The 17,372-nt window shown below is 39.7% G+C and overlaps 1 protein-coding gene across 4 annotated transcripts in view; it reads left to right on the plus strand.

Annotated features, from left to right (window-relative positions):
- Dmxl1 (Dmx like 1) overlaps positions 1 to 17,372 on the plus strand; it is a 108,795-nt gene that overhangs the window by 28,055 nt on the left and 63,368 nt on the right. For all 4 annotated transcript variants that reach the window (XM_070031528.1, XM_070031529.1, XM_070031530.1 and 1 more), the window contains exons 11-21: positions 1,463 to 1,716; positions 1,808 to 2,492; positions 2,580 to 2,701; positions 5,377 to 5,466; positions 5,550 to 5,652; positions 7,617 to 7,736; positions 8,497 to 8,718; positions 11,712 to 13,397; positions 14,510 to 14,617; positions 16,079 to 16,248; positions 16,633 to 16,730. In XM_070031528.1, the coding sequence (XP_069887629.1) occupies positions 1,463 to 1,716; positions 1,808 to 2,492; positions 2,580 to 2,701; positions 5,377 to 5,466; positions 5,550 to 5,652; positions 7,617 to 7,736; positions 8,497 to 8,718; positions 11,712 to 13,397; positions 14,510 to 14,617; positions 16,079 to 16,248; positions 16,633 to 16,730 (3,658 nt within the window). The remainder of the gene's footprint in view (positions 1 to 1,462; positions 1,717 to 1,807; positions 2,493 to 2,579; positions 2,702 to 5,376; positions 5,467 to 5,549; positions 5,653 to 7,616; positions 7,737 to 8,496; positions 8,719 to 11,711; positions 13,398 to 14,509; positions 14,618 to 16,078; positions 16,249 to 16,632; positions 16,731 to 17,372) is intronic.

The raw sequence follows: 17,372 nt of genomic DNA on the forward strand, positions 1-17,372 counted from the left end.
TTTAAGTGTATCTCTCTAAGAAAGGCTCTATATTTGTAGCCAAAATTTGAGGAGGGGAGTAAAGGAAGCTGGGATTATTGAAAGAGGTTAAGGATGTATGCGTGTTTACCTGTGTTAAAATTTATGTTTAATTTACTGATGTATAAAGGGAAATCTGAAACATGGGCCCTATAAATGTAATTCTTTGAAGTGATTGCTTTAAGGTGTCATGTTAATTACAAGCACATGCATCTAGAGGACAAGTTAAGTTTTTCTTTTTTTTTTTTTTTTTGGGTCCAGTTGTGGGGCCTGAACTCGGGGCCTGGGTACTCTCCCTCAGCTCTTCAGCTCAAGGCTAGCGCTCTACCACTTGAGCTACAGTGCCACTTCCGGCTTTTTTTCTTTTTGCTTATGTGGTGCTGAAGAATCGAACCCAGGGCCTCATGCATTGCAAGGCAAGCGCTCTACCACTGAGCCACCTTCCCAGCCCCACAAGTTAAGTTTTTCACATTCAGATTTGAGTAAATCTTGTACTATGAACAAAGAATAAAGTAAAAAACATGCTTTAAAAATTAAACGCTGAAGTCAGTCACTGGTGGCTCATGCCTATAATCCTATCTACTCAGGAGGCTGAGATTTGAGGATCACAGTTCAAAGCCAGCCCATGCAGGAAAGTCCGTGAGACTCTTTATCTCCAATGAACCACCAGAAAACCAGAAGTGGCACTGTAGCTCAAGTGGTAGAGCACTAGTCTTGAGCTGAAGAGCTGAGGAACAGCGCCCAGGCCCAGAGTTCAAGCCCCACGACCGACAAGAAAAAAAATAAAATAAAAAAATTAAACCCCAGGTTATAATCCCAGTTGCAGTTCTCTCATTTTTTCCATGAGGAAATTTCAAGTTTAGAAAAGTAGCTTATCTTAGTGAAGGTTAGCTATGGACATCTGGATTTAGAAACCAGTTTACCTCTTTTTCCAGTTCTATTTGTCCTTCTACTAGTAATGCCTTGACTCTTTCCTATAGACATCAGATTTCTGAGGTAACTGGTGACTTTCTGCTTTTGGGATAAAGTTTTTGAAAGGCAGACCATTTCTTGTTAATGTTAAAATTCTGTTTTCCATCCTGAAGGCATATATAAAGCTCTTTTGTGTGCGTGCGTGCGTGCGTGCGTGTGTGTGTGCGTGCGCGCGTGTACACGTGGTCTGGGGCTTGAACTCAGAACCTAGGCACTGTCCTTGAACTTTTTGCTCAAGGTTAACACCCTGCCACTTGAGCCACAGCTCTACTTCCAGCTTTTTTGATAGTTTTAGTGGAAATAAGAGGTTCACAGGCTTCCCTGCCCAGGTTGTCTTCGAATCATGATTTGAGATCTCAACCTCCTGGATAGCTAGGATTCCAATCATGAGCCACTGGCACCCAACTTAAAGCTTTTTCTTGTAGTAATAGTCTCAGTTTATTTACTTGGCTCATGAACGTTTTGCTTATAGAAATGGATGATGGTGCTGATGATCTGAAAATAAATCATGAAAAGAAGGAACTGGGAGAAGATAAAATGGTACCAAACTCAAGTTTTGCACCATTACCATCAGCTGCCATTGATCATGAGATTGAAGTACTTCTGTCTGAATGGAGCAAAAATGCAGACATGCTTTTCAGTATCCATCCCATGGATGGTTCTTTACTAGTTTGGCACGTAGATTGGCTGGATGAATACCAGCCTGGAATGTTTCGCCAAGTACAGGTACAATTATTATGACCTCTGAGGAGTTATACTGTTTTGTAGTTGTTTTGTACAATTCTATTTGTTCTAATTCTTGCTTTCTTAATTCTAGGTGTCCTTTGTTTCGAGAATTCCTGTAGCTTTCCCTACAGGTGATGCAAACTCTCTCTGTAAAAGCATAGTAATGTATGCTTGTACCAAGAATGTTGACTTGGCTATTCAGCAAGGGCGACAAAAGCCCTCTGGCCTCACTCGATCTACATCAATGCTTATCTCTTCTGGTCAAAATAAATCATCTAATAGCTTAAAATTAAGTATTTTTACCCCTAATGTTATGATGATTTCAAAGCATGCTGATGGCTCTCTGAATCAGTGGCTAGTAAGTTTTGCTGAGGAATCTGCTTTTTCTACAGTTCTTAGTATTTCTCACAAATCCAGATACTGTGGTCATCGTTTTCATCTTAATGACTTAGCTTGCCACTCAGTATTGCCATTATTACTGACAACATCGCACCATAATGCATTAAGGACACCAGATGTTGATAACCAAAAGAAACCTCATGATAGTGTAAATATTGAAGAATGTTCTCTGGTACACCAAAATAAAAGCACTGCTGATGTGGCATTTCAGGATCCCAATGCAGTTTATAGTGAGCTTATTCTTTGGAGGGTTGATCCAGTTGGGCCATTGTCCTTTTCGGGAGGAGTGTCTGAGCTTGCCCGGATCAATTCTCTTCATGTTTCTGCCTTTTCCAATGTGGCATGGCTTCCTACTCTTATACCCAGTTACTGTCTCGGTAAGCATTCTGATTTTCATTTCAGTATTTAGATTTTCTGACACTGTTACCGAAGGCCAAGTTACAAATGTTGTAAATGCTTTCTAGGTGCATACTGTGACTCTCCTAGTGCTTGCTTTGTGGCTAGTGATGGACAGTATCTGAGGTTATATGAAGCAGTCATTGATGCCAAGAAACTTCTGTGTGAGCTCTCCAACCCAGAAATTTCTGTACGTTACTGCTTTTTAAAACTGGTCTAAGTATTAAATGATATTTTCAAATACTTAACTGTTCTTGCTGGGCATGCCTAGGTTTCTGACATGTAAGTCATGATCAATATGTCTTTGTTACTATTTTCACATTTGTATTATATCTATTTACAATGATTTTATGCTGAAGAAACTGTCATTCATTTAAAAATTAGAATCTAAGCCAGGGATATAGCTCAGTGCCAGAACACATTCAATTCATAGCATACACACAATAAAACTAAGAGTCTGCTCTACTACAATATGTGCTTCTGTAACACTTCTTTGCTCATAGATAAATGGAGACTAATGGGAGCATTGCGTGTAAGTTGTTAGTTCTTTTTCTAGATAAAAGTAGTGCTAGAACAAAAGGAGTAAAAGTTTAATCTTTTTTTTTGGTCCAGTCGTGGGGCCTAAACTCTGGGGCTGGGCACTATCCCTCAACTCTTCAGCTCAAGGCTAGCGTTCTACCACTTGAGCCACAGCGCCACTTCCAGTTTTTTTCTTTTTGCTTATGTGGTGCTGAGGAATGGAACCCAGGGCCTCAGGCATGCAAGGCAAGCGCTCTACCACTGAGCCACCTTCCCAGCCCCTAAAAGTTTAATCTTAAGCATGAAAAGGAAAACAGGCAGGTAGGAGTCCTAACTATGACACTATAAGGCTTTCACCATGAGAGGTAGCTGCACTCCTGCTGTGTTGACTAAGAACAGTCTACTCATTGCATTGTCTCTTAGCACCTCAGGATTTAAAGTTTTCTAATGTTGGTGCCTTAAATGTGTGTTTTTTTTTTTTGGTTGTTGTTTGTTCATTTTCTTCTCTTTCCTCTTCTTCCCTTTCCTCCTCTTTTTTTTTTTTTTAGCCCAGACTAGTCTTAAACTCACAGTGTGCCTACCTCAGGTTCCTAGATGCTGGATTCACAGACATGTGCCAACACACAAGGCTAGTGTTTTTACTATCCCTGAGGCAGACTTTAGCTGTTTAGGAGATTGAGGTGTCTTCCAGTCTTTCAGTCCATGCATATTCAATATTCTTCCCATCAGTGTTACTCTGCTTTTGCCTGTACCAATTCAAAAGCTGTAATTTTTTTGAGGTAGGGGAAGTGCTGGGGTTTGTACCTGGTGTCTTGTATTTGCTATACAGGTGCTGTATTACTGAGCCATGCTTCCAAGCCCACTTTTTTGGGGGGGTGGTCGGTCATGGGGCTTGAACTCTGGGCTTGGGCACTATCCCTCAGCTCTTCAGCTCAAGGTGATCACTCTACCGCTTGAGCCACAGCACCACTTCTGGTTTTCTGGTGGTTTATTGGGGATAAGAGTCTCACGGACTTTCCTTGCTCAGGCTGGCTTTGAACTGTGACCCTCAGATCTCAGCCTCCTGAGTAGTTAGGATTACAGGCGTGAGCCACTGGCGCCTGGCTTAGGCCCACTTTTTTTGTAGGTTGTGGGGCTTGAACTCTGGGCCTGCGCACTGTCCCTCAGCCTTTCAACTCAAGGCTATCACTCTACCTCTTGAGCCACAGTGCCACTTCCGGTTTTCTGGTGGTTTTATTGGAGATAAGAGTCTCACAGACTTTCCTCTCCCCACTGGCTTTGAACCTTATTCTCAGGTCTCAGCCTCCTTAGTAGCTAGGATTACAGGCATGAACCACTGGCGCCTGGCCAGGCCCACATTTTAAATTATGATATTGGAATTTATCTTAAGAGAATAGACATAACACACTCATATATACTCACATCAACTTGTGAGAATATGTTTTTAGAAGGAAGTATTCATGATAGCCAAATTAAAAAAAATTAAACACACCAAAACTTTTCACTAAGGAACATTTATTAAGTACTTCTATTGCTAAGCATAGTTCTAACACCTAGTATTCAGCAGTGAAAACAAAGATATTTCTTACTTTCCTAGAAAAGTTGCATGCAAGCCAACTGCCGGTGGCTCATGCCTGTAATCCTAGCTACATAGGAGGCTGAGATCTGAGGATCGAGGTTCAAAGCCAGCCAGGGCAGGAAAGTCCATGAGACTTTTTTTTTTTTTTTTTTTTTTGGGTCTGGTCATGGTGCCCGAATTCTGGGCCTGGGCACTGTCTCTCAGCTCTTCAGCTCAAGGCTAGCGCTCTACCACTTGAGCCACAGCGCCACTTCCAGCTTTTTCTGCTTATGTGGTGCTGAGGAATTGAACCCAGGGCCTCATGCATGCGAGGCAAGCGCTCTACCACTGAGCCACCTTCCCAGCCCCTGATCTGCCTGTTTTAAATGTTCTTTCTGCGTTGGAATGATAGGCACCTGCTACTGGAGTCTGACTTTTCTGCCTGTGCTGACCTGGGGCCTCAATCCTCCCAGTATCAACTTTCGACATAACTTAGGTTGACAGGCACCCACCGCTTCACTCACCTAGGGTTGAAAAGAAGTCTCATCCAACATCTCATTCTCAGCCTCCCCATTAGCTAGGATGGTAGCTTTGGGATGTCAGTACTCAGCTGAGATGTAACTATTACTCAGGCCTTTTTAATTCCTAGTGAGGTAAAATCCTAGAGTATTAATACTTGAACTGTGTGCAGCCCACTTGAAAATTATTTTTATTGTTGTGCTTGAAATTTCATGTTTATGCTTAACTTACTGAATTAACATTTTCATTTGTTTTATTTTTTTAAATAGAAATATGTTGGTGAAGTGTTTAACATTGTCAGTCAGCAGTCAACAGCCAGGCCAGGATGCATTATTGCATTAGATCCCATTACCAAACTTGTAAGTATTATATGCTGCTCTGTAGCATTAGGTAAACAGTACACACATCACATCAACTTATGGTATTATTTATTTACATTCAGCATGGCCGAAAAACCCAGCTTCTTCATGTGTTTCAAGAAGACTTCATTTTGAATAACTTGGAGAAGAAAAGTCTGGGGAAAGATAGCATTCCATCTGATACAGGTAAAGAAAAATATCAGAGTATGTTAGGCAATTAATAAAGATGGATCCATGCTGATAAAGATGGTTAACAATGATGGATCAAAGTTAATAAAGATGGTTTCAAAATGTATTGAAGTTTAAAATTGTTCTGTATATGCTTAATTTTATTTTTGGCCTTTCAACGCATGACTTTGCTCTTATTAGGCAGGCAGAGACTCTCCCACTTGAGCTATGCCTGTAAAGGCTTTTTTGCTCTTAGGTTATTTTTCAGATAGGGTACATTTTTTGCCTGGCCTAGTGTCTGACTGTAGTCTTCTAACCTGCACTACTCGTAGAGGGCATTACAGGCATCAGCCACCATGTTCAGCTTGATTGTCACCAAGCTGGCCCTGATCAACAATCTTTTCCTGACCTTCACCTCCCAAGCAAATAGAATTGTAGGCATGAGCAACTGAGCTGGCATTTGTGCTATTTTTTGTTTTTGTTTGAAACATAGTCTCATTGTGTAGCCTGGGCTGGACCGGACTGCATTCTTCCTGTTTGTACTTCCCACTATAGCTAGTATATACCACCCTGTCCAGCGTTTTTCTCTTGAAACTGAGTCTTGTGGACTTTCCACAATCCTTCTAATCTTAGCCTCCCAAGCAGTTGGTGTGAAAGGTGTGTGCCAGCCTACCCAGCTCATCTTTTTATTCTTAACCAGGAAGTAGAAAAAAAATTAAAAGTATTTTCTTAGTTGCATGTGTTTATTACTAATGTGTAGGGTTTTGGCTTTTTGTGTATATGTACCAGTTCTGGGGTTTGAACTCAGGGCCTGGGCACTGTCCCTGAGCTTTTATTGCTCAAGGCTAGTGCTCTGCCACTTGAACCACAGTGCCACTTCTGGTTTTCTGGTGGCTCATTGGGGATAAGATTCTCATGAACTTTGCTTCCGGGCTGGCTTTGAACTATGATCCTCAAATCTCAGCCTGCTGAGTAGCTAGGATGACAAGCGTGAGCCACTAGTACCCATCTTACCATTATTTTATTATTAGAGTTTCCCAGAAAATTCCCATGGAGTTATATTTTTATATTCTTTTGTTCTTTTGTCAAGAAGAAAGGTACTTTACAGACATTATTAAGGTATTTTGTTTTGGTGAAGTTATCACAAGTAGATTGAATTGGTCTTTTTCTTTTCCCATAATTCTTCCTTCCTCTTAATTCTTATGATTTGAATGCCTGACCCATCTAGAAGGCATTATCAAACTTACCTCTTCATTTAAATCTCTTGTTACAAGGTAATTTAAGATATGGTTATCATTTCTAATGTTGTTTCAAAACTTTTTCCCCTAATATTAGTTGCTTTCAGTTTTTACATATTTTGATTTATATCATTTTATAATTTTTTTACATAGTTTTGTATATAATCAAAAAAACTTGTACTAAAATTTATTGTTAAAAGGAAATAATGAAATAGTGGTTTTATGTGCATTTTTTGATTTGTGCAACATTAATGTTGTATAAATTATGTAGTATGAGTTAAGATCTTTTTGAATAATATCTGTTATGAATACTTATATTTTGATCCTTAGATAAGAAACATGAATAGAAGTGTTTCTGTTACGAAAGTTAATTACTTTGAAAGACTTTGGCCACATAATTTCCATCGTGATATATTTTGATATGTATGTTATCATATGGTTCCTTTCCTTTTAGACATTTTTTGGTTAATATGTTTTACTCTCTGAATAGTTGGTAGTGATAACTGTAATACGTGACTTTTAAAGCATATCAGATAAAAATGAAATTTAAGCATAGCCTGCATATAATTGTTAAAATGTTAATACAAATTCATTTGGTGAAGAAGTTGAACATACTCTATAATGTCACTGTCCACTTAGAACTCTAGATAAAATTATCATTTTCTTTCTCTAAAAGAGCCATTTATGTTAATATTAGTAATTGTCTCTATTATCTAACATGAAAAATATCACTGATGCCAACAGGCAGCTTATCTAATGGATTTTCTGAAAAATTCTACCTGGTTGTGATAGAGTGTACTCAGGACAACCGTTCACTGTTACGCATGTGGAATTTACATTTAAAATCAATTCCTGTCTCGTTGGGTGAGTTTGGGTTTTTTACTTAACTTTAAATTGGCCTAATTACTAACAAATTTTGCATAATTAGACAGTTCAGGGCATATTACCTACAGTCATTTTATGTAGTAGTGATTATTATGGTTTATTCAGTAAGAAACAAAATAATTCTCTCATTTTCTTTCTGTAAAGAATTGTGTTGATGGGCTGGGAAGGTGGCTCAGTGGTAGAGTGCTTGCCTTGCATGCTCGAGGCCCTGGGTTCGATTCCTCAGCACCACATAAGCAAAAAGAAAAAAGCCGGAAGTGGCGCTGTGGCTCAAGTGGTAGAGCGCTAGCCTTGAGCTGAAGAGCTGAGGGACAGCGCCCAGGCCCAGAGTTCAAGCCCCACGACCGGACCCAAAAAAAAAAAAAAAAAAAGAATTGTGTTGACATGTCTACAAGTTTATCTTTTGAACTGTGTGTGTGTACGCGCACACATGCATGCTGGTTCTGTGGTTTGAAATTATGACCTGGGTGCTGTCTTTTTGCTTTCTTTTTACCCAGGGCTAATATACTACCACTTGAGCCAGAGCTCCATTTGTGGCTTTTTGGGGATAGTTATGGAGATAACAAACTAATAGACTTTCTTGCCTGGACTGATTGCAAACTGTGATCCTCAGTCTCAGCCTTCTGAGTAGCCAGGATTATAGGCAAGAGCCACTGGTGCCTTACTGGATTTTTAAGTAGCTATTGTAATCTATATAGGGTTCCCTCCCAGTTTTTGCTCTTTTTCTTATGTTTTGTAGATGAAAGAATAGATATGAAAATTTCTGAAGTAGTTTGGCAACCAGAAGAACATTATTCTTCTTCTCCGGAGAGGATCCCAACTCCATTTGCACAGAAGTTTCAGGCTTGCAGAGCCAATCTCCAGAGCACCAGCAAGTTGTCTCTGTGTTCTGAAATGGTGTACAGCCAGGAGTTGCAGTTGCCTGAAGGAGTTGAGATCATAAGTGTGAAGCCATCAGCAGGTGTGTGAATTTTATGCAAAGATACTTTACAGCCATGAATGTTTCTAGTACCCCTGAAATCTGCAGCCTTCCAGGTGGTTCTCATGCACTCGTGTCAAGAATACAGAGAAGAAATAAAGAAATCTTTTGTTACTTACGATTTTGAGATGGATTCTCTCTATATTCTCCAGGCTGGTCTTGAACTTGAGTTCAAACATTCCTTCTGCCTTGGGTCTAAAAATATGTACCCTGACTAGGCTCTGAAACTTCAATTTTCATATCACCGAATTATTTCATTTTCATAGCCAAAATGTGGTTGTTAGTCACAAACTCTAGGATAGAGGCTAGCAGTTTGTTCTAATTAGTGAACAAGATGATTTTTGTATACACTAGAGATCGAGAACCACTTATTCTAGGGTATCAAGAATACAAATATAGCATCCATGTTCTTTATTACTGATTATTTTATTTTCATGGTCAACTGTGTCTTGGTTCTTTTCTGCTTTTCTGTCTTATTTTCTTTCTTGATATCCTAGAGTTTGAACGTGAGGACTTGCTAGACAGGTCCTTTCCCTTTGAGCCACACCCCTAGCCCTTTTTTGCACTGGTTATTTTTGAGATAGGGTCTCACTTTTTTTTTTGGGGGGGGGTCCGGTTGTGGGGCCTGAATTCTGGACCTGGGTGCTGTCCCTCAGCTCTTCAGCTCAAGGCTAGCGCTCTACCACTTGAGCCACAGCACCACTTCCGGCTTTTTTCTTTTTGCTTATGTGGTGCTGAGGAATCGAACTCAGGGCCTTATGCATGCAAGGCAAGCGCTCTACCACTGAGCCACCTTCCCAGCCCCAGGGTCTCACTTTTTGTCCAGGTTTGTACTTAGCCTGTGATCCTCCTATTTTGGACCTCCCATCATAGCTGGAATAACAAGTGTGCTCCACTAGACCCAGCCTCTTCCCTTTGAGATGGTGTTGCATGGTCTTGTCTGTCTGGAGTGACCTGGAACTGTGATCTTCCCAGTTTCAACCTTTGTCATTGCTGCAAGAACAGATGCATACCACTGTACCTGGTATTGTTGAGATGGGGTCTCAATAACTTTTTACTTTTGCCCGGGCTGGGATCGAACTGCTTCCCAAGTAGCTAGTATTGCAGATATGCAGCACTGGCATCTGACAGTCTGTTCATTTAATTATTTTTCTGGATGGCTTTGAATGCTATTCAGAATCCCATGTTGTTATTAAGTATTTAAGAATTTCTGAATGGTGAAGTTCACAGGAGTTGGGAGTATTGACAGTGTTCCAACTTTTAAATTCTGGTTCCATTGTATATTTTAATTTAAAATACTGGGAAAAGTAAAGCTTGTTGAAAAGCTAAGCAAGGTGTTGTACATACCTATAAAACCAGCACTGGAAAGCTGAGGCAGGAGGATCGTGAATTCAAGTCTCACTTGGCCAATATGGTTAGTTTGAAGCCAAACTAGTCTATATATAGATACTCTGTCACAAAACAAATGAAAAGTAAGGGCAAAAGAAAGGAGCTATTGTTATTAGCTGGTATTCACTACTAAATTCTAAAGAAAATAACACAATAATTGTACAGAATCCAAAAATATTTATCAAGGTAACTCTATTTAACTTTGGGCAAAGTTGTTTGAAAGAACTCCTGTGAAAACATATGGTTTTGTTTGTTTGACAAAAAGCATAGCATATGTAAAGTAGCATACGTAACTTTTATTCAACCTATTAATATAATGAGAACTTTAATTCAGGGAAACTTAATGTACATAAGATTTACTTTTAACATGTTCTTTCAAGTGTTCATGTAGCATTTTTTATTGTCATAGTTCAGGACAGAAGTACACTTGTCAGAGATACTTGGATTAGAACAGAGCCATACCTGTGTGTTCATACTAGACTCAGCAGTGCTCCAGAGCATTGCGACCACAGCGCACCTCGCAGAGCTTGAGGTGGTGATCTCTCTCTTGTTCTCACTCGCTCACCCACTCTAGGAAGTTGATAGTATATGATTGAGCATGCACAATTGGTAAGGTCCACTGAGGAATCATCTCAGCATCAGTGATATTACACACACCTTAGTTGTGTAGGATGTTTAAAAGTACCATTCAATACTTAGTGAAATAGGCCATTCACATTTGTATAAAAAATCAGAAAGACAGAGAAGCCAGGGAAAGCTGACACATTGTTACAGATGTGTTGAATTGGATAAACTAGCAAAGAATTCAGTTTGTTTTGTTTTGTTTTTGTCTTTTTGTTGCTTGTGGGGCCTGAACTCTGGGCCTCGGTGCTGTCCCTCAGCTCTTCAACTCAAGGCTAGTGCTCTACTACTTGAGCCACAGTACCACTTCCGGCTTTTTCTGCTTATGTGGTACTGAGGAATCAGACCCAGGGCCTCTTGCATGCAAAGCAAGCGCTCCACCACTGATCCAGAATTCAGGTTTTTAATTGTCTTAGTCTTTTTACTTAGGCACAAGGCAGTGTATCTAGTAAAGTATCCCTACCTGTAAAATGCAGAAATTAAAGTACCTGTTATTGCAGTTAGATTTTAGCTATAGTTTTTGGCAATGTTTTCTTTTTTTAATTAGTCATGGGCTTCAACTCAGGGCTTGGGTGCTATCCCTGAGTTTTTTCACTTAAGGCTAGTGCTCTACTACTTCAAACCAGGGCCACTTCTGGTTTCTTGGTAGTTGATTGGAGATAAGAGCCTCACAGACTTTCCTGCCCAAGCTGGCTTTGAATCTTGATCCTCAGATCTTAGCCTCCTGAGTAGCTAGGATTATAGGCCTGAGCCACCGGCGCCTGGATATGGTACTAATTCTATGCCTTCCCTAGTAAATATTTTCTTTTATATACTTTTTTGATATCATTAAAAGCCTCTTTCCGATTTTATTGTATCCTTAGATAGTCATATTCTTAGTAGTTCATACTAAAGGACTAAAGCCCAGCCTGTAAAAATTCTTCAACAACATTTGATGTTTTGTTAATGGATTATTTTCCTTTTAGGACATCTGAGTTCTTCTTCTATATATCCTGTATGCAGTGCCCCTTACTTATTGGCCACTTCGTGCTCGGATGAGAAAGTAAGGTTTTGGAGATGCCGAGTAACAGATGGAGAACCTGCTACCTCAAAGAATGGAAAAATAGATCTTACGTACATTTGGGAAGAATGGCCATTGCTTATTGAAGATGGACTTCAGAGCAATAGTAGTATATCTGTACCGGGTAGGCCTGTAGAAGTTAGCTGTGCACATACAAACCGTTTAGCAGTGGCATATAAGCATCTTGCATCTAATAGTAGATCTTCTCAGGACGTTGTGATGCACGTGAGTATTTTTGAATGTGAGTCTACTGGAGGCTCATGTTGGGTCCTTGAACAGACAATTCATTTAGATGATTTAAGCACAATGTTGGATTCTGGCATTAGCATAGATAGCAATTTAGTGGCCTATAATAAGCAAGAGACCTATTTATTCAGTAAAGAAAGTATCACAACAAACACAAAACATTTAGTTCACTTGGACTGGATGTCTAGAGAAGATGGTTCTCATATCCTGACTGTTGGAATTGGATCAAAACTTTTTATGTATGGACCTCTGTCTGGCAAGGTACAAGAACATATTGGTAAGGAGAGCCTAGCATTTCCTCTGTGGGAGAGTACTAAAGTTGTGCCTCTTTCTAAATTTGTCCTCTTACGAAGTGTGGACTTGGTTTCTTCTGTGGAGGGCTCCCCCCCTTTTCCTGTTTCTTTGTCGTGGGTCCGGGATGGCATCCTGGTGGTAGGAATGGATTGTGAAATGCATGTATATTCCCAGTGGCAGCCATCTTCTAAACAAGAACCTGCCAGGACAGATTCGTACGGTGGGAGCACTCCTTCTGTACTCAGCTTAGTCAGACAGAGCAACTCATCAAGTTCTGGGCTACAGCCTACAAAGAAAACTCTGACTCGATCCATGACTAGTCTTGCTCAGAAAATCTGTGGGAAGAAGACTGCCCTGGATCCTTCAGTGGATATGGAAGATTCAGGACTCTTTGAAGCAGCTCATGTACTTTCCCCAACCTTGCCTCAGTACCATCCCTTGCAGCTTTTGGAACTCATGGACCTTGGCAAGGTTCGGAGAGCAAAGGCCATCTTGTCACATCTGGTCAAGTGCATTGCTGGGGAGGTTGTGGCTCTGAGTGAAGCTGAGTCCAATCATGATCGCCGTCTAAGGTCTCTCACCATCAGTGCTAGTGGAAGCACTACCAGAGACCCCCAGGCGTTCAACAAGACTGAAAGTACGGATTACACAGAAATAGATTCTGTTCCTCCACTTCCTTTATATGCCTTGCTTGCAGCAGATGATGATCGATGTTACTCATCTTTGGAGAAATCCAGTAATGAGAGTTCCTTCAATAAATCAAACCAGTTGTCCAAAGAAAGTTATGATGAGCTTTTTCAGACTTCCGCTCTAATGCCTGATATTCATGTGTTAGAATCAGGGGAAGAAAATACAAAGCCCAGAGTCATTGACCTTTCGCAGTACAATCCGACTTACTTTGGACCTGAGCATGCTCAGGTTCTTTCTGGCCACTTACTGCATTCCAGTCTACCAGGACTCAGCCGGATGGAGCAGATGTCTCTGATGGCCTTGGCTGACACAATTGCAACAACAAGCACTGATATTGGAGAAAGCAGAGACAAAAGCCAAGGTAAAATTAAATGGAAGGAAACACTGGTCATAGAAGGTATAGGTCAGTAGCCTTGTACCCTTTAAATTAACGGAACTAAAAGGAAAATGAAGACAAAACTAATATAATTTAAAAAGTTATCATTTTTCAGAAAATTAGTTGATCCTTTTAAGAGGACTATGGGTAACTATTTTTGAGGTGAGTTTGGTAGAGATATTTTATAGTTTTGATCATATGAAGTAAAATCAGGTCCAAGTACTATTTAACCATTATTAACAGATTATTGGGATGGATACATGATTTCAATCAATACAGAAAATCTTGCTGCCAGATGCTGATAGCTCTTGCCTGTAATCCTAGCTACTCAGGAGGCTGAGATCTGAGGATTGTGGTTTGAATCCACCAGAGGGGTCTGTGAGACTCTTTTCTCCAGTAAACTACTCAGAAAAAAGCCAGCAATGGTGCTATGCTCAAGTGGTAGAGTGCTAGCCTTGAGTACAAAGAGGCTCAAGGACAGCACCCACGTCCCAAGTTCAAGCACCATGACTGACCAAAAACAAAGAAAAGAAAAGAAAATATCACTGTAACATATATTGTAGAAAAGATAGTTTGAAAGTTCAGTTATGTTTGAGTCATTTCAGATGAATTCAGATTATAATGTTAATAGACACGGAGTCAATTCATTCTAAACCTTTTTTTTTTTTTTTTTTTTTTGGTCGGTCGTGGGGCTTGAACTCTGGGCCTGGCGCTGTCCCTCAGCTCTTCAGCTCAAGGGTAGTGCTCTACCACTTGAGCTACAGCTCTACTTCCCTAACCTTCATTTTCTAAATTATATACCTATATTCTCTTTTTCCCTTTTTAAAATTGTGTAGGTAAGATTAATATTACACAGTATTTGGGATTATAACCACTTCTGTCAGTTTTAGAATGCTTTATCCTTTATGTGATGCTATGATGTGCTGTGTTGTGCTGTGCTGTGCTGTGTTGTGCTGTGCTGTGCTGTGCTATGCTATGCTATGCTATGCTATGCTATGCTATGCTATGCTATGCTATGCGCTATCAGAAACTTAGTTCTGTGATTTGCTTATAAAATGCTTTTATGTGTGAAAATAATACTTATCTCCTGATTGTAGGTGGAGAAACGCTTGATGAATGTGGGTTAAAGTTTCTTCTGGCTGTTCGGCTCCATACCTTCCTTACAACTTCCCTTCCAGCCTGTCGAGCCCAACTCCTTCGCCAAGGTGATTTTTATATTAGTCTGTTCCAGGAGAAGTAAGGCAAGCACATGTGAGAATGTTGACAAATTTGACACATTCAGAGTTTATTTTTTAACTTTCCTCATTTTTCTTTCATACAGCCTTGGATTTTTTTTTTGTCATGGGTCTTGAACTCAGGGCCTGGGTGCTGTCCCTTACCTATTTTGCTTAAGGCTAATGCTCTACCACATTGAGCCACAGCACCACTTCTGGTTTTCTGGTGGTTAATTATGTGAATCTCACGGACTTTCCTGCCCAAGATGGCTTTGAACCATATCCTAACTCAATTTAGCTAGCATTACAGGTGTAAGTCACCAGCACCCCGGGGCATTGGAAGTTTTAATTGTAAAAATAGACTTAAGGAAGAAGTATATTGGACAGTTGAATATTTTGTATATTTGAGGGAAATTAGTATTATTTTATCTTCTGTAATTTTTTTTGTTTGTTTGGGGCTTGAACTCAGGGCCTGGGCCCTGTCCCTGAGCTCCTTTTGCTCAAGGCTAGCTCTCTAGTATTTGAGCCACAGCGCCACTTCCGGCTTTTTCTGTTTATGTGGTACTGAGGAATCAGACCCACGGCTTCATGCATACTAGCTAAGTACTCTACTACTAAGCCAAATTCCCAAACCCCCTTTTTTTTTTTTTTGTTTTTTTTGGCGGTTGTAGGGCTTGAACTCTGGGCCTAGGTTGTTGTCCTTCAGCTCTTGGCGAGCGTGCTACCACTTGAACCACAGCACCACTTCCGGTTTTCTGATGATTTATTGGAGATAAGAGTCTCACAGACTCTCCTGCCTGGGCTGGCTTTGAACTGCGATCCTCAGATCTCTCAGCTTCCTGAGTAACTAGAATTATAGGCATGCGCCACTGGCACCCGGCTGGATGACTCACATTTTACAAATGAAAAAACAGGCACTAGGAAACTAAAAAACTAGTCTGAAGTTATATATTTCAGTTTTGCGAGTGAAATTGAATATATATGTTTTGGTTCTGGAGGTTCTGTAGTGCTAGCACTTATTCCATTCAGTTATGCTTTTTGATGTTCTTTAATTCATGGGAGTTATATCCATAAAACAAATAGTGGCCAAAGGAAGGGGAAGCAGCTTCAAGAGGAATGCCTTCCCTTCTGTAGGAATGCTTCAAGTATTTCTCATCTCCTAAAGTGAGTCATAGTTTACAACCAGAGAATAGAATTCCTTCATCACAGTGGCATTTGCTATAAGCATTTTGCATATCTTCTCAAGTAAATGTGTATTAATTCTACAAGATATATTGCACATTAAAGTAGTAGAGTTCTTTGGAGAACCAACGATTAAAAAGTAGCCCTTCAGGAAACTTAAAAATTAAGTGTGATTGTGTATTTTATAAAAGTTTATGTACTTTCATTGCAAATAGATGTAGCACTAGTTTGTGGTAATCATTATTAACATTACTTTTTCCCCTTTTTCAGGCCTGTCTACCAGTCATTTTGCTTGGGCATTTCACTCGGTAGCAGAAGAAGAACTGCTGACCATGTTGCCTGCAATGCAGAAGCATGACCCCACCTGGTCTGAATTAAGAGCCATGGGTGTGGGGTGGTGGGTCCGGAATAAGCGAATCTTACGCACATGCATAGAAAAAGTGAGTGTATTTATTTTGGTGTAAAAACAGAATATATTTTGGATGTTTGTTTAAATTTCATACCATATCTCCTCTGTTGTTATTTACTCCCTTTTGTTTTGGAGCAGAAATTTGCTTTGGGAGTTTTAATTTTTACAACAGTGAAGGAATTTTTAAAAGTAACTCCAAAAATTATAGTTCATTTAATAATATATTTCTGGTTTTTACCAAGAGAAGTTTGTATAGCAAAGTAAATCAGTATAGATGAGCTTGTGATAAAAGGTAGTCTTATTATTACCTTCTCTTTGTATTCTTCTCTATATGTGTCAGTGCTAAATAGACATAAAATTATTTGTTCACTTAGAGACTTTCTATGAAAATTTGACCAGTATTTTCTAATTGTAGGTAGCCAAAGCAGCCTTTTATAGAAATAATGATCCTTTAGATGCTGCCATTTTTTACCTTGCAATGAAAAAGAAAGCTGTTATCTGGGGATTGTACAGGTAGGTTAAAAACTTTCTATAACGCATAACTGTGTATGGTAAGATGTGTTTTACTTGCTGTTGAGTTACATAGAGTTTTGCCTGTTTTTGTGATTAAGGAATGATATTATAGGCATAACTGTGTATAGTAAGATGTGTTTTACTTGCTGTTGAGTTATGTAGAGTCTTGCCTGTTTTTGTGATTAACGAATGATTTTATAGGGAGAATGCTTGGGTGTTTTCCACAGGGGAACATTCCAGATAATATCATTAAGAGTTTCTTACGACGTTTCTGTACAAAAGTCACTAAACCAGAAACTGGCATTTGAGTTGGGAAAGAAGATGAGTTGGCGGAGTCTAGGATAAGCACCCATCTTTGGCTCTATTGAGAGCCCATGGACCAGACTTCCCCAAAGCTGTCTCCTCCTGGGGCCCTGAGTTCATTCCTTTCTCTCTTTTCCTCAGTAGTACTTGATGAACAAAACAGGTAGTTTGTCATTTGTTTTTGGTTCATGTTTCCAAATCAGTTTTCTATAAGACTAATTCAGGATCCAAGGAATTACTTTGATCACCAAAATCATGTTCAATAGGCAAGAAGGAAAGGTTATTGGTGAGGTTTAAATTGGAAGCACAGATATTATCTGTGTTATCAATAAATTATTT

Source organism: Dipodomys merriami, unplaced genomic scaffold, assembly GCF_024711535.1.
Source record: "Dipodomys merriami isolate MVZ:Mamm:240054 unplaced genomic scaffold, mDipMer1.0.p SCAF_201, whole genome shotgun sequence".
Taxonomy (NCBI): domain Eukaryota; kingdom Metazoa; phylum Chordata; class Mammalia; order Rodentia; family Heteromyidae; genus Dipodomys; species Dipodomys merriami.